Source organism: Galendromus occidentalis, unplaced genomic scaffold (genome assembly GCF_000255335.2).
Source record: "Galendromus occidentalis unplaced genomic scaffold, Mocc_1.1 scf7180000077529, whole genome shotgun sequence".
Classification (NCBI taxonomy): domain Eukaryota; kingdom Metazoa; phylum Arthropoda; class Arachnida; order Mesostigmata; family Phytoseiidae; genus Galendromus; species Galendromus occidentalis.
The window spans coordinates 1011698-1029204 of record NW_003805517.1 but is presented as its reverse complement, the minus strand read 5'-3'; the positions used below and the strand labels follow the sequence as shown (position 1 = coordinate 1029204).

Here is a 17507-nt window from a genome sequence, read left to right as displayed (position 1 = left end):
TGACGCCACTGACGAAAGTCTGGGCGGTAATCGTGCGCGTGTTCCATGCTTTGCCGTTTATGCGTACCTTGAAATCTTCACCCACTCATCTCTGTGTAAACGGCTGAAATGGTCGCTGCCAGCACCACCTCAGTCCGGACATGCCTAAGATGAGCATCTGCCCCGTGATTCATGAATATCCGACGTTTCTTCCAGAGGAGATGCTCAATGAGGAGCAGGAGTCGCTTCGAGAGCGGGTGGCCGACCTGGAGATCAAGGTTCTGGAACAAGCCGAGGAACTCACCTGTCTCAGGAGCACCATCGCCGATCTTACGCGGAGACTAACACAGGTGGAAGGTAGAGGTAAGCGGAAACATTTTCGTGTAGGCATCCTTTGTTTTGACGTGGGGCCGTTCCCTCCGAGTGACATCTCCTTCCGAGCTCCTTTTGGGTCTCTCACGTTCCCGACACGATCACGCGAAGGATTCAAGAGTCGGTCGCAGATTTGGTAAGGCTCTCCGGTTAGGAACCGAGCGCCAGTGCATTGGAAGGCCTTGGCTTGTTTGACGCCATTAGGCGTAATCTTTAAGGGACCTCATTGACCGCCTTGTATGACCCGTCACGCTGCCGAACTCATTGCGGCTGATCGCCCGACCCTAGATTTGAAAGAAGTCTGTTTACTACTGGCCACGGAAGAAAACGTTGTGCTGAAGTACTAGGCAGACAAAGGTCAGATATGCTCGTCCGCTCTACTCTCTCACGAGCAGGTTTCAAACATTTTCGAATATTCGGGATGCTCTTTTCAAGCAGAACGATTCTCCATGATGCTTCCGGTGAAAGATTTGCGATGGAGAAAGACGGCGCGGCGCTGTGCACTGGAAATCAGGCGTAGTGGGGAATATATCCTGAGGGGACAGTGCGGGGGATTCATCCCATTCGGTTCTTCCATCTCTGCTCTGTTCCTCATGAGGAATCTCAACACTCGATTACTTGATCGGGATCCGGTCAGCGGTGATTTCCGACGTCAATACTGACGTCTGATTGACAATTCTTCTGTGACCAAGATCTCCTTCGACGGGCAATCCAAATAATCGATCAATCAGTCATGATAAGATTCTCGATAAGCTCTCTGGGCAAGGTTTGGAACCCTATTGGGGACTAGTCTCAGTCCTGATTACAGTCAACTTGGAGCAGTACCGTCGGGAAACACAAGTTCACCATTTCAAACAACCTTCTTACAGCTCCGATGATAACCAACAACAGTCCGATCCTACCGCACAACGGCTTCAAACACAGCTACAGGTTCGTATGATTGGATTAGATTCTGTGAAGGCCCTTCGCTACAGAGAAGAAGTCGTGAGAAGTGTCCCCTTGCCGTCGAGAGCAAAACTAAAGCAATCGCGTATTTCGGAGTGGGGAACTCGTCGTGATTCATCGCGGAATTTTTTCCTCCGCGAAATAGCCAGATCGCATGGGTCAAGGCGGCTTCATCTCGCCGGTCTCGACTAGATTGATATTATTATGGGCGGCACAAGAAACGTGGAGGAGCTCGTTTCACATCGCGTGAACGACTGGAAGTTCAGCGATGTCCGCGGTACGTCGCGCGACGGTGACGGCTCCTGATTGATTTCGCTTCACTGCGTCTTCATACCGCGCTACCTGTCAATAACTTGGAAGAGTCGTTTCATCGCCCCTCGAGAAACTTCTCGATCGACATGCCTTCGATGATCTCCTCAATCGTCTGGTCCAACCCACTGTGTCAAATACGTCCCTTGTGGTCTGGAGAGAGATTTCCGAGCGGTAACGATTCTCCTCGGATTTCGAATAGAGATGCCAGTTTGAGAAAGAAAGTATCGAGGTGTTGTTCGAGCGGGTTGTAGGATTCCTCCAATGTCATAGAAGATATTCGAGTCCCACAGGGCGTACCTAAGTTGAGATTGGCTTCCCCATCCACAGTCATCGATCGTTGAGCTCGAAATTGGCGCGACAATCTTCAGGGGCGTCGAACTCCACCATTGAATCACCTACGCCCGCGTCCGTGCAGAATGGACACTCCGACACCGATGGGAAGAGGTAGCTCATAGCTTCCGAATCATTTGGAGAATAATTTCATTTAGCGGAAGATCATCTCGAATCTGATCACGTCTGTCATGGTAATGATCATCCACTCTTCCCTCTGCAGGTTCGGCTACGCTGCGTCGACCTCGTCCTTGCACAGTGAAGGATCGTCCTCGACGAGGTCCACCCCTCAGCCGCGGCACAAGAGCCTCTCCGCTGGAAATTTGCAGCAGCTCCGGCGGATGAATGGCGGGAGCTCGCCTAATATTCCCACCTATCACAACGGCTACGGCGATCACGCAACGTAAGCTACAACGAGCCCCATTGTTTTCGTTCGACGTGACCTGCTGTCTGCTGTTATTCCCGCAGTGGTGTCGTTGCCAACCTTTCGGCTTCGATCAACACCTGTTCCAAGAACTCTTCGCAGAGATGTCGCAGAAGCCTCTGACTAAGAAGAGAATAATTTTCAGACGAGACTGTTTCTTCGATCCCGACGACGGGATCCTCCGTTTCACCGTTCACGGTCACCAACTGCTCCTGCCGGTCCCATCGAGCTTAGTTCAAGAGTACTCATTGACAAAAGTCAATCCTATCCCCCAGCAACGGCTGAAGCTCGAGTGGGTCTACGGGTACCGAGGCAGAGATTGTCGAACGAACCTGCATTTGTTACCTACGGGCGAGGTCATCTACTTCGTGGCTAGTGTCGTCGTGCTGTACAATGTTGAAGAACAGGTCCAACGGCACTATCTGGGACACACCGATGACATCCGCTGCATCGCCATTCATCCGAACAAGTTGCTCGTGGCCACCGGTCAGACCGCTTCGATAGATCGACGAGACCGACGGGTGAGTGTTTACGTCAGAGTTTACGCTGAGTGTCGATTCGTCGAGGTCAGGGTCCAAGGAAGATGTACGAGTAGATCGTTCTATTCCTGCCGTCCGGGACCTATCATAGGGCAAGGCTTCTGAGGTTCCGTGGGCGGATACGGAGGTCTGAAACAGTCTCTGAAGAATGGAGCTATGACATGGGGTATACGATGAGCATCTCTCCAGCATAGGCTTCTTGAATGAATAAGTCTCCGTATCCTTGCAAGAGATAGCTGGCCAATATCTTTGGGAGATATCGGCCATTGACGTGGACACTGTTTCTAACCGTGTGATGTTTTCTTTTCATCTCGAACGACAATTTATGGCGCATCAGCCAAAATACGTTACAAGGGTAAATGTCGAGTTCGGAAGCACTCTAACCCGCTCTCCCACAATTCCCCGCAAAAGTCTCTCACCCAGTTGTGCATGTTCGACGATCGAAATGACCGAAGACCTTCTTGTGCCTGCACAAGACGCTTCGTCAGATCGTTCCTGAACAGTTGCTAATATTGGTTATTCAATGTGCTTAGCCGAATGGTTTAACAATAACGGCTTCGGGAGGATACTTAGAGTATCTCGGACACTGCTATTGTTTAAGACTGCATCGGAGGACAGAATGACGGTTAACTCCGATCTGAAAGTCTTAAGGGCTCCGGATAAACTCTGGGCGCGAAGGGCATCCTCTAAGCTGTAGGATTCTGCGCCAACTAATATCGGTGTGCTTCTCGCTAAATGCAAGGTTGAGCAGTGTCGTTGATACGCACGGTGTTGTTCTCGTCGGAAGCAGCTTTTTAGGCCCCGGTGGGCAAAAATATCTCCTCGTTGACGAGAATCCTCCGAAAAAGTAATCGGAAACCCGGAGCTGGTTTTCTTCGAATGGAACCGAGAGGAGTAAGCTGAGACCCTCGGAAGAGAGACGGCATAAATTCTAGCTTGGGTCAATGTCACAAGTCACAACTCGAGCGATTGTCACCCCAGCTACGCTGCGCATCACACGTAACCGAGCTTCGTCATATGTGATATTATCCTCACGGCTTATCTTCCCTATTCAGCCTCATGTCCGAGTTTGGGATTCGGTCAGTCTGAACACCATCCACGTTATCGGCATAGGAGAGTTCGACAGAGCGATTAGCTGTCTGACATTCAGCAAATTGGTAAGTTTGAGTATTGGACTGAGCCGCGAATGGACTTTTATGGCCCTTGCCGTCCGGACACGGCCGGATTTGGGAGATCCGTTTTACTACACTTTAAAATAGGCGGACAGAGATCTTCTTCTCACGGTGGAACTTTTTCAGGACGGTGGCACTATTTTAGCGATCGTAGACGACTCCACGGATCACACGCTGAGCCTGTGGGAGTGGCAGAAGGGTCATAAAATTGCCGAAACGAAGGTAAGGAGCATTGAACTTGCGGCATACCAATTCAAACAGGAGGTAAAACGAACGGAATCGATTCATAGATGTAATCTCACGGAAGCCTTGCTTACAGAGCGCTTCAGAGCCGGTTCTGGCAGTTGAATTCCATCCCATTGATCGACTACAGCTCGTTACCTTAGGGAAGGGACATCTCCACTTCTGGGACTTTGAGAACAGCACGCTCACAAAACGAGTCGGAATATTTGAAAAAGCACACAAGGCCAAATACGTTCTCTGCGTGACTTTCAACGATTTGGGCGAATTACTTACTGGGGACTCGAATGGAAATATCATGGTGTGGTCCCGAGGGAGCAACAAGGCCTCACGGGTCATTGAAAATGCCCATGAAGGTCCCGTATTCTCGATTTGTACCATGAAAGACGGAACTGTGATCAGCGGAGGCGGTAAAGATCGCCTTCTGGCCGAATGGTCCTCGGACCTCGAGCCCACGGGGCGTACCCTGGAGCTCCCCGAAAGCACAGGAGGGGTTCGAACCCTGGTACAGGGTCGTGGTACGCAGCTTCTCATCGGGACAACCCGGAACTGTATTCTACAGGGCAGCTTCGAGTTGTCCTTCTCAACGGTGGTCCAAGGCCATTCCCAAGAGGTTTGGGCACTGGCCATTCATCCGACGCAAGCTCAATTCCTAAGCTCCGGATACGACGGTCATGTTAGTGTTTCCGTGCTATGAACCAACGAAGGATCAGCACAAATGATCTACCATGCGGAAATATGAAAGACTCTCGAGGAATAACATGCATCGATATTGAATTTCCGAATTCCTCCTCAGGTGCATCTGTTCGACTCAATGAGTCACTCGGTGGTATGGTCCCTCCCATGGCCTGAGCCTGTACAAAGCGCATCATTCTCCCCGGACGGCTCAGTCATCGCGATAGCCTCGACGGCCGGGAACTGGAGTGTTTTTGACACGGCTACCCGAAAAGTATACGCCGCTCACCACGACGGTAATGAGCCGATCGACGTCGTGAGGTTCTCGCCCAGTAAGTTGGCCCGAGGAGCTCAGAATGAGGAGCTCATCATCTATCGCATAGGGCCGTGACCCCTCTATTGACCCTCCGTAGAAGGACATAAATTAAAAAACGAGGGAAGAACTCGATTGTCTAAAGGAAGGTGTCTTAACGACGATTTTCTACCTCACAGGTGGCCAGTATCTGGCGCTGGCATCGAGAGACAACTTCATTTATATTTATCAAGTCTCTGAAGAATACAAAAAGTACAACAGGATGGGGAGATGCGCGGTAAGGAATTTCCTCCTCATGGAGTCCTGAGACTCGAGTCGATAGATACCTCAATACGATGCGGGCACGATCACTTATGCTTCCCGCAATGCCACTTCGGCTCAGTTATAGGCGGCAGACTTAGGCATTGGGATGACTCAGGCATTAGGAAGACTTAGGCATATTTTTGGACATATTGTATACAGAAGGACCATATATAGTCATGATTAGCTTTTCTAACCCAAATCACGGCAAAAACTCACGCTGCGCTTGGAATGGCTGCTGACGTCGATTTCGCGAGCAGAAATACACCCAGGCACAAAATAAGATCAGAAAGAGACTACTCGAATTATGGGTATGAAGTGCGGGGAAGGGCTCGAAGCTCTCGACCCTTACCGTCTTTGCATGCGGAGGTCCCTCGACAGCAAATTCGACGCTCCCTGTTTCCGTTGATCATTTCACTCCGTCATTCCTCAGCGAACCTGAGTTCCGTAGCTTCTAAGCTTTCGTTGAAGTTCATTGCGGTACCGGCAGACTATCACACGGGGCTAGACTCGCGGGTCTCGTCGTAGTGCTGGGGGATTGCTGAGTTTTCACCTGCACGGAATTTTATCGAATATCGATACACCCCGGAGAGCTCGGAGACTCCGATCCGGATCAGCTTCAGTAACAATGTGATGTTCCGTAGGGTCACGGTAATATAACTTCTCAACTCGACTGGTCGGAATGTAACACCTACCTCCAGACTACGAACAACAACTACGAGATCGTTTATTGTGAGTTCACTCATTGATTGAAGATCATGGCTCAATCGGGGATCTCCCGCTTATAGGAACTCTTTCGGTATGGAACAGATCTCTCCGCCACGGAGAATAAGTATTTCCTCGTGAATTGCAGGGAATGCAACGATCTGCCGACCTGTCACGAATCCGACTCACTTGAAAGACACAGTGTGGGCAACACAGACCTGCCCGTTGGGCTTCTCCGTATTTGGAATCTGGTCTGATCAACCTGAAGGGTCGGACATATCATGCGTTGCGAAATCGCATAACTCAAAGTTGCTGGTGACAGGGGATGATTGTGGTGAGTAGACTCCCAGCTTCGGATTATAGAAAACTTCCACTTCCCCTGCCGAAATCAAGTCATGCATGGTGACGCTGGACCCTTGCTGGGCGGAGCTTATCTCTCCGTATTATTGTGCATTCATCGGGCGTAGTCTGAAACTCTCATCATCCACAGGCAAACTCAAACTCTTCGTGAATCCCGCGAACGTGCCGCGCTGTCTTTATCACACGTGCACGGGGCACTCGTCGCAAATCGCCAGCATGGGATTCCTTCCGGACGACTCCCGCATAGTTTCAATCGGCGGCAAGGACTTCTCTGTAATGCAATGGTGTCTGCAATGATATCCCACGAAGCCAGGGGTTTCCTTTGACGGGATAGTTAATGATTCCAACAAGCTTAAGAAGAGCGATGAATTCGCACTGCAATCGGGAAGCTTCACCCTCTAGGCTCTTCAGTAAAGTCAAACACTTGGGAGTCTTCCGAGAAGCTGAAACAGTGACCGTTCGCTTGTCCGTCCGTTCATCCATCCACCGCTACAAATGAACGTCCAGCGTTCACCTCCTTGATTCTGCTTTAACTAAGCACGATTCATCGCAAACGATTTTTTTGGAACCAGGCTCTGCTTTGGAAAAGCGTCCCTTCGTACGATGTGAATGTCGATTTGCGGGGCGTGTCTCCACACCGGAATACATTGGTCCCATGTGGAGCTGATTGGTTCAATTGAAGCTTTCGACTGATTGATCCGGTGTCACGTCCCGGACGCCGATTTTCGCGGTTCCTCGGTGCTCTTCTATCGTGAAATGGATTCGTACGGCTGAGATCTTAATCAAGGGAATCTTCTTAAAAGAAGGAAACAGTTGTACAATTGTAAAAATGCTGTAATGATGATGACAATATCGATTCCGGAACACCATAATACATATGTTCAGGTTCTCGATTGATTCTAGAAATAGAAAAGGAAAGAGGGTTGTGGACTTTCTGAGCGCAACATCATTCGCACCGTAATTCACCCAGATACGCTTCCGATCCGGGTACGTCATCGACTTCGGAAGAAATAAATTTAATATTTATTTACACTATGAGTTTTCCTTCCCTGTTGGATACTCTCTTGAAATCTCATCGGATCGGTCCCCGTTCCGCATCGGTAGAGATAAGCCCCGAGCATAGTCTCAGAAAAATATATCGAAAGTTCATTTTGATAAATAACCATCCGAGCTTAGCTCATCGCTCAGGAGTAACAAAAGACAGAAAGCTTTCCGTGAATAGCCTGTACAAAGCTCTTTCACAGAAGAGCATGAAAATCTTCGTAAAATATTGTGGAGGGATCAAGTACTGATATAAGTACCGCCATTCGCGGAATTGGTCACCTGGAGTCTCCTCTTCGAATCTGATCAGCGTGGGCAGTCCAGAAAACCACCAGGACACCCTTTTTGGCGAAATACTGAACGCGAAGGTCGAGCACCGACATCCTCGACCACGGCAACGTAGACGAGACGATGACCGTCGTCAAATGCAGATCGTCTGTTATTCATCAAGCCTCGATCGCTGGTCGGCGATTTGGACTCTGTTCCTCGTCATTGTGCTTCGGAATATCCGCCATGGACTAGGAGTATCAGGAAGTCTTGCGCTTCAACTCGTCAAGGCGGCTCTTGAGCTGTGATGCACCCGTTTCGAGAGCCCGGATCTCGTCTTCCAAGAAGTCGAGAGTTCGCTCGAGCTTCTTCAAACTGTGGAGTTGAAGGCAGAGTTTGAAATCGATGTCATGCAACTCGGATCAGGGCGTTTATTAGCTCCTAGCTCTGCGTCCGAAAGATAGAGTATGGGGATGCCGGAATATTTCAGTGCCATGAGAATAAGTCTAGAGCGCTCGTTCTTGATTATTCTGCTGTCGAAAACTAAGGCCGTGACGATGAAAAACGCGTGACTGCTGGAACACTAAGCTTAATAGCTGGATGAAGGTTCCCTACTCGGCATTTTTCGACGGAGAAAGCGACTCCTCGTCGGGGGAGCGAGCTTCCGAACAGAGGCGCAAGTATCGTTTCGAACTCGAGAGCGCCTAGAACACTTCAAGTATCGAGAAGGAAGTAATGAGAGCCAGAACTCACTCCGCGCATCGAGTCCCGACGCAGTTATCTTCCTGAGATAGCTTGTCCCAAGCCTGTCGAATTCCAAATTCGATGAGCTTACCTTTCGAACTCTTTGTAGAGAGTATATTTATCGTGGCACATCTTCAACCCAATCACGACGATCACAGAGAGGAATCCGATAAGGAATAGTACAAGAGCACGAAGTCTTGGTATTCGATGGAGGAACAGTTTCATCCGAACGGCCGAGCATTCTGGGTCTCCTACAAGTCGCGAGAATTGTCAGTCATATCGAAGTCATTCGTTGCAGGCTTTACAGGAATTGGTCGAATGCACATCGCAGGTATGGGCACTCTGTACTCAGATGAGAGGCAACAGAAGGGGGAAACAGCAAACACTAAGGGGCGGGAAAGATCTGAGTTTTCGAACCCGCAGCCTCGAACCGATCGTGACCTCCGATCACTGGCGAAATTTTCCCACGACGGAGGTTTTTACTCACCCCAGAAAAGCTTCAGCTGATCGCAGAAATTTTTCCTCCGAAGACGAAGGAGGGAAACGCGTCGCAAATGCTCGAAGCAGCTTGGCGGAGGATCATCAAGGTGAGATGGAGCATGGAATTATGATTACCATTGGCTGCAAGGCTCCGGATAGACGTAGGTTGATCTCCACTGTTTACGCCGAGCGCTTTCAGAAATCGGAGAGGAGCTCCTTCTTTGAATTCTGCTGTCACTTTCGAACGCTGTGCTGCATCTAGTGCCCACGGCAGCCGCTGCATCGAGGCATCAGCCGTGCCTTACCACTAACCACTGTGAGGGCTCCACCATTCGAAGAACCGCACGCGGTACGGCAATCAGCAGTCTCCAGAAAACTACAGATCTGGGCTGCGGGAGAGGACGACTCCACAGAAGAGTTCTCCCAGCCCCAGCAGTGGTCGACCGAAGCCAATGAGTGTGCTCTGAGGTCCACTGAAAGCGGTGGAAAAGGGAGCCTCGCCGGTATCCGGCCCTTGGAACGGGTTCCGACGCGCGCGAAACTCGGTACGCGGTAACTCGTGATCGCCCGCTTCAACGGGTTGCCCACTGAGATGGAGCCCTGAGCCTGTAGAGAAGGACACCGTTTCTCGGTCACTTTCGACCCAAATGAGCGATTGGGCGAGAAAACCGCCTCCCTGAGAAAGAGCCAGACTCGTTGATGGTGTAACTCATGTCCGAGCTTCAAAACTAAGTATCTTCCTAAACACCAAAATCACCATGAATATCATAGAATGTGACGAACGCGAAGAGTTGCACGAATTGCGCAGACGACATGGATCATGCCTTTGGTGGAATTCAGCATAAGGGCTGACAAGAGGCATGACAAGAGCGCTCGACGAGTGCAGTAGGCGTGGGTTCCATACTTGAGAAAAGCTTTCCCAGAAGGAGCCCTTTACTCATGGCTCCATTTTTCGCTCTTGCAATTAGTTTGCCTCTAACCTTACCGCAATGAGCCGCTCATCCAGATCTTCGTCCCTCGTCCGAATCTCCGGACTTGAGATGATTTAACTGTAGCCATGGTCGTTTGAAGCATGATTGAGAGTCCATCGGATCCTACAATCGATTGCATTCCCGTTTTTGCCCCGTGAACGTGTGACCGATCGGATAGCATCGCGTGTGACTTCGGGCGTCCAATTCCTGAAGGAGTCCTACTCGCGCGATTGGTGGGGAGTTAGATTCCCGTCAGAGGTATCATTACACCAAAGCCGCAAATCGCTAAAAAAATCCTGAAACTATCCTTGGACGAATCGGAGAACTCCCCGTTGTCGGTTGGAAGATCAGCTGAGTGGGAATCATTTTCCGTCGAGACTTCTGAGCTCATCCGTTGATCGAGAGAAGCGCCAGAAGCCTCCGATGTCGTCTCGATGAAAAATGACCGAGACAACAGTTCTGAGCGCCAGTTCACTTGCGCGTCAATGCGTCGGCAACAGACCATTTGGGGCAGAAAAAAAGAGCAAGCAGTCGTCACAGCCTGGAATCCAGAGTTGACAGCGCGCAATTTACGCCGGCCGGCGACTCCTTGACGAGCGACCAATGGTGACGGGCGGAATTCCAGTCTCTATATCTGCCATCGTCACCAACAGCAAACAGTAACGCGACGGCGGAAGCTACAGAAGAGGCGCCCTATGCGGGCTCTCCAACGCCGAGCTGATATTTCAGAGCAAAAAGAGTCGAATGGATAAACGGCCGACGTTACGTCGGGATGTCGCGAATCATCCCGCAGAGCAGACTGCAGGGTTCCCATAAGGTGTCGGTTCGTTCGTCGCTCTCTAGCGCTGTCGGTAACGCTTGGAGAGGTTTCACTCGACGCGTCATGTAATGCGCGGTCGACCGTCGACAGCATTTGACAAATCGGATGAACTCTGAACGCTGTCGCTAAAGTCAATGTTATTTGCTCCCACTTGATACGGGCAAGCTGCCGAGCGGAACAAAAGCGGCCCATCCAATCCGCGCTCTCCGCTCTCGGAACTGTGTTGATGCCGGGATAGATTTTCGGTCTTTCCTCGCTCATCATATCACTCGGACGATCGAGTCGAGAGCAAGCGAATCGACCGACTATTCGGGAATTGAAAAAAGAAGGTTAGGGTTATCGACCGGGGAACATCGTGGACTGAAATGAATCCTGCAAATAGCTCGTCGGTATCGTTCCGTTTTAGATCGGGAAGTAAATAATATTTGAAGAGGGACTTCGAAAGCTTCAATTTTCGGAGGTATATCGTCGTGTACCATCCAGAGGTATTTGGATCCTCCGTGGGATATTCGACTTGGAGACATAAGACAGCCTCTGAAAGTCCAACCGAGGACGGAGGAAGTTATTGCCCAAGAAGTACAAGAGTTTTTCTTAGAGAAAAGTTTACAGGGTGCTTCTTTATTGAGCGCATCAAAAATCTCATTCCAGTCGTCATTTACTGATGATATACATTTCTATCCAAGCTAAGTTAAGTGGTTCAACCGAACTCTACCTAACCGCGTCCTGTTGTAAGTAGACTGACGACATTCCTCTCGAAGAATACATTTTCAATTATTGAATTCGTTTCTTGTCCATCAATTGTCACCGTCTCGAACCGTTGGAAGAATCTATTTGCGTCGACGCTCTCGTCGCGGAAGCAGAAGGATATTGTTCCCCGATTCTCCGTCGAACCTTCGCCTGCCTAAGCCCCGCTCAAGACTCCACCAGCATCTCCTCCGCGTTGAATTAAACGCTGCGAATCTCATCGATCGGTTGTTCGAACCAGTGGCGTGCTTCCCCATGCTGCTCCCCAGGGCGGTCAACGAAAAATTTCATTTTCCGGACGCGATCAACTAAAATGCCGCCCTCTGTCCAAATATTCTTCGCGAGAAATTTCGAAAATTTTCACGAAAATACCCGTTTTCTTGGATGTCGATCTCGAAAATGCCGCCCCTCCCGAAAGTGCCGCCCGGGGCAGACCGCCCCCTCTGCCCCCCTTCCCGGAGCACGCTACTGATTCGAACCCTCGACTATCGTGACGATATGCGATCGGAGAGACGCCCGGATTCGCTGCTTCCTGAGGAGGGAAGACCAAGAAGCGGGATTCGGATGAAGGACGAAAGTACCGAGAGAGTATTGTCCTTTGAAAATATATCAACTGAGAACCCGATCGCCATCGGAATTTTCCACATGCCGTTTGTCTGTATAAGAGTGGCTCGATTCAGCAAAGACTGCGATTGGTTGGATTTTTAGATGAGGTCATAGTTTGGGAAAGACGAAATGCGTTTTGGTTTCCTCATACGTGGTTGCATGCGTGGTTTTATCTCAGGGTTTCTTTTCGCAGAGTAGTCAAGTAGCTCACGAAGCTTCCACCGAACTCCGCGCCTGGCGGAAAGCTCAACCGAACAAAATTCACCCTACAGTGCTCGATCTCGCTCGACCTAGCTGCTTTGAAATGATATGTCATATATTAGCTGGCGCAGAAATGATTGCCGTTCGTTGCCTGAATACTCATTTCCGTTCATGTATGTGTATCCGTATTTATATATTCTATATGGTTGTATATATATATATTTTTTATCTATATAAGTTTCGAAATGCTTCTGTATACTGATGTTTCTGTGAAGATGTTCTTATAAATAAATAGATGAACTTGTTCAACACTTCTCCGGGGCTGCTGAAGAAGAGCTCTACCGGATTGTGGGCGATCAATGGATCAACCCTACAATAAGTTCCGACAAGGCTCTGGGGGAAGACAGTGGAGCAGAGGAACACTTCTGAGAATTCAGAGTTCGAGTTTATCCCAATACTCCTCCTATTGAAACACTTCATCAAATCCTCTGCCTATCTCTTCTTCGAACCCCATGTGTTCCAGCAACGAATTTCATCCTATGCGGTCTTGCCTCGAATCCAAGGTCTTCGATGCATGCAAGACACAGAACTGAAGGCGATTTCGGTAATGTTTGGCCCATGATTTGGGATTTCGGTTCCGGAAACGTCGGTGTGCTCCGCACTGAAGTTTTTCACAATCGACAGTATCACGATGATCCACATGGAAAGGCTGCCATACTCATGTCACGTTGCACCACGCATTTACACGCGAACAGCGTGACTGAGACCCTGACAGAGAATTCCCGAATCGTCGATCGACCGTACGCTGACTCAAGTTTAGAGGCTTATCACTCCCGCTTCCTGGCCGACAAAGAACCACGTGCTTCGGGCCATTGACTCAGTTCATTCATTGAATACTCCGATGATTTTTGGCTCTTCGTAAGAAATACTTCTCTAGAATCGAGCAGCACGGTATGGAGAAACTCCGGGCTCAAAACTCGTCTTCACTCACCATTCACCACGGGGTGATACCGCATCGTGGAAGGGAGACAGTCGAAACGGCAATTATATTTGCACCAGCCGGAAAACTATGTGTTCGTGTGTGTGCGCGCGCGTGTTTGCGTTTTAAAATGTGGGTGCTTGCGTTGATGGGTGGTCGGTGAGGTGAATGTTTGGTGGGATACTGTCACTGAAAAAATACCATATGTCGAGATCGATTACTCTCTGATGCCAACCGCCAGTGTCACCGTTCTCACCGACACGATAACCATCGTTTCCGTGATATGTCTCGGTGTCTTTTCAGAGAGTATCAAAAATGATGACGATACGTCAATATGCCGTTTTTTAGAAGCGGCAGTCGGCTTGTTCCCAAGGGGGAAACGAAAACGAACAAGCGCTCTCGAAATCAGGAATCGTAGAACAGAGCTAAGTCCGATATGTTGCGAGGAGACAGGCGACGACATTCGAGAGCGGGGGATTCGATAAGCCTCGGAAAGCACGAGGCAGATCTCTTTTCGGAATGGAAATAGTGCAACAGGACATTTCGCGACACGGAGATACTCGCCGGTCGGCGACGGGACTGGATCGTCGAAGGAGGTTTGGAATCTCCCGGAATCAGCCCCGAAAGAATCCCAGAACCGCGAGGTCACCCGTGAAATCGCCATGAAAAGAACGTGGCGCCGAACTACCTAATCGTCACCGACTTTCTTCCAGACTCTTCATTCCGCTGGCTCGTCCTCTCATAATGTGTCCGCATCTCATGTTTTTCCGCGTCTTCTGCCCTGGTTGCCTACGGTTCGCTGTGCAGGAAAGTGCTCGGAAAAAGTCACGTTGTCCCTACCTAGGAAGCACAGAACGCGGTAGCTTTGTACAAGATACCTACACTAAATGTACACAGGAAGAGCTGGCGGCTCTCGAGTCGAGCGTAACGAACCTCGCAGCTTCAACTTTAGCTTGTCAAAAAAGGTGATTCGTCAACGATCAACGAGCCAAAATACTAAATGCCTTCGTTGCCTGTCGAGGAGAGAAGTCCCGACGACATTTCGCACGCCTTCTCCGCAACGTTCCTGGTTCTCCCCCTCCGAGCCCCTCCCGGTATCGAAGGCACATCGGAACCGATCGATTCATGGTGCGAGACTGCCTTGAACTTTCCATCGGCACTCGTAAGCCGAGAATGGGGGACGAGAAGAGGAGCGGGGAGGGAGAAAACCGGATTCCGCTGCGTGTAGGATGTCCCATAGCTCGGAGCAGCTATTTTTGAATCAGTCGGTTTCTCTTCATGGATCCCCTACGACTCGATCGTTGATGAAGCGAACGAACGCGCGAGAGCCTGAAGCATTGATTGACTCCCAGGCCAATCGATGGATCAATCGATTCGTCTGCCAATCGATAATTAAATCAATCAGCTGATCGATCGGTCGTCTATCTGCGTGTCGGTCGGTCGGTCAATTGTCAAAATGGGGGTAGGAATTGATATCGAGCGACGCTTTGTATATGATACAATCAGATCATTATCGATAATAATACTTAAGTACTAGTCCGAGAAGGCTTCCTCTGTTAGGTGATCGAGTTCGTTTGCTCTGATGGGGCCTGACCCAGACCGGCTTGGCCGTAGTCCATCCAAGCCGCCGTTGACGACGGTGCCATCTGACCTCCGTATCCTGCAGCCGACTGTCCGAACGCACCCGGTAGTGAGGGATCATCGCTTTTGTCTTGTTCTCGTCGCTTCAGACAGGCCGCTTTCGGATTGAGATTCCGCTCGCGGACCTGCTGTTCCAGCTGCGTGATGACGTCGACTGCCTGGTGCAGAATGTTGAGCTTCGTCTGCGCCTTGTCCGTCTTCAGGTGTATCATGCACATGCGTCCGAGTTCCTTGAACGCCTCATTTATGTCACGCACCCTGATGCGCTCTCGTGCGTTGTTCGCTTGACGCTTCTCTTTTTCACGTTCCATTTTCGTTTCCGGATCGTCGTCGGCATCCGAGCCCCCGAAGCCGTCGCCGGAGTTCGAGTTGCTCGAATGCCAGCCGGAGTTCGACGACGTCGCGCTTCGGGCGCGCTTCACGCCCTTCCCAGACGGCAATGGTGGAACTTGCAGGGGGAGCTTGGCTCGCTTCAAGTCCGATTTGTTCTCTGCCATTTTCGCTGTTGACGTAGAAGCAACAAACTCACCTGCCAGGCTAACATTGTCCTCAAACCTCTCTTCCGGCCTCTGTGCATCCAGCAGACTCAGCGAGCGCGGCTGAGCTGTTGCGCCTGGAAACCGGGAAATCGTGATTACGCTTCTCTCCCTGCAGGGGAGTCTCGACCCCGCTCGCACTTCCCCCGAAATTGCTCTGTGCCGATCCTGGTAGCGTGAGTTGCGTGCTCGAATATTTTTCGTATCCGGCGATTTACGTACCGATCAGAGGAGGTGTTTGTGCTGTCGTCGTGTTCGACCACACTGTGGGTGGAGGAGACGACAAAGAATTTGGCGAATGAGCGTAACCTTGCACTGCCGGTGCCGCGGACACCGAGGGCCCCCCAGCCGGCGGGACGAACTGAGGTTTGAGCGAACTTATCAACGGAGGAGGTGAACCGGCAAGATCTCTACAGAACGACGACATCGGCGGTAACGTTGCCAAGGATGGCAACGGTTTCGAGTACGATGGCGCATCTTCCAACGGTTGCAGCGGTGGCGGGGGAGGGACTCCGTAGCCGGGATAGGCGCCGGACGAAGCCCCGTACCACGTCGTGTCGTATTCTTGCACCGGGTGGGCAACTCCTTCGAGATAAGAACTGACATAGGGTTTGGCTCCGGAGCCGTTTGGTGTGGGGAAAGCGTCATCAACATACGACTGTAAGGGAAGAGACGAAATCGCGTCAGAACTATGGAGGATCTTCTGATCTCGTGACGGACGATATCCGGAGGATGTCCCCCCTCTCTCGGCCTTATCATTCCGATGGAAGAGGATTCAGTCCGGAACGCATCCGAGTTTCGAGCAGAACCCAAGATTCAGTATCGGCGAGAGCCGAATCCGGTTGGAAATCCCGTTCTTGAGATTGACTCAGATCCAGTCCCGTGCATCATAAATATTTACATCTCGAGTCTCGAGTGGAAAAGAGAACCACGGAGTGAAGCGGGCAGACTAACGACTTGAGGAGAATGCTCCACAATCTGAACAAACTCCTCTCAGAAAGGATGAGACGAGCTATGGAGAATTTTTTTTCCCTGGAAAGTTCTGGTCCCCACCCTTCTCGGCAGGTCGCAACTGCGATCCCACGTAGTTCGCTGGTATTCCACAGATTGAAGTTTTCTCCGGTGTCTGTCTCCGATTATTCTCGAGCTGGAAATAAGGGGGAGAGGTCCCCTTCTCTGGAGAAAATTTTCCATCGTCTAGACAGGTCGAAGCGCGAGCACGAGCGCTCGGAGGGAAAATCCGCGAGTTCGTAACTGCTAAGAGCCGATCGTGGATCGAATTTCCCCGCGTTCATTCTCAGAATGTTATTTCCCAGAGGGACAATCAATTCATCCCTCCAGAGCAAGCCTCCCCGAAGGGAATCAGAGTCTTCTGAAAGCAGTGGAACGATGGCGCGTCCGAGCTATCGTTCCCGAGAGAGTTGACACGTCGAGAATTAGAAAGCAAGCTTCTTTCCTGGCGACGTCACAGCGTTTCGAGCGCCGTCCGCAAGAAAACTCGACGGTTGGGAAAATCTCGGATTGGCGGAACTCCCTGGTATACTCGGGAGCCACGCGGAACTTTTACAGAAACACCAGCACCACGGCCGCCACTCGGGTCCACTTACCGCTGCAGGTTGCGAGGTCCACGGAGGAAGACCGCTCGAGTTGTGTTGAGGGTTGAAGTCTTGCAGACGTTGCGCGGCGGGATAGCCGGACATATCGTGGAGATCCGTCTGTTCCGAGCCAGCCATATACCAACTCGCGCTGCCTATGTCCTCGATGCGGGACGAGGAAAGATCCTCGAAGTTCTTACGTTCCTCACCGCTCAT

At 50.7% G+C, this 17507-nt stretch overlaps 2 protein-coding genes across 2 annotated transcripts; one reads left to right on the top strand and one right to left on the bottom strand.

The window, feature by feature from the left end:
• Nucleotides 1–200: 200 nt before the first annotated feature.
• Nucleotides 201–7170, top strand: DCX-EMAP (Doublecortin-domain-containing echinoderm-microtubule-associated protein). The gene is made up of 15 exons (XM_029112819.1): nucleotides 201–342; nucleotides 1221–1281; nucleotides 1936–2052; nucleotides 2162–2341; nucleotides 2508–2883; nucleotides 3239–3256; nucleotides 3957–4058; nucleotides 4200–4295; nucleotides 4393–4989; nucleotides 5110–5320; nucleotides 5481–5578; nucleotides 5862–5912; nucleotides 6246–6333; nucleotides 6455–6640; nucleotides 6797–7170. The coding sequence occupies exons 1-15, from the start codon at nucleotides 201–203 to the stop codon at nucleotides 6961–6963; spliced, it is 2490 nt and encodes an 829-aa protein (XP_028968652.1). The 3' UTR covers nucleotides 6964–7170.
• A 7905-nt stretch (nucleotides 7171–15075) lies between these two features.
• Nucleotides 15076–17507, bottom strand: LOC108864897 (transcription factor E2-alpha-like). Its single transcript, XM_018641337.1, has 3 exons — nucleotides 17304–17507; nucleotides 15919–16354; nucleotides 15076–15773 (listed from the first exon to the last, which is right to left on the bottom strand). Exons 1-3 carry the CDS (start codon nucleotides 17505–17507, stop codon nucleotides 15076–15078), a joined length of 1338 nt encoding a protein of 445 aa, XP_018496853.1.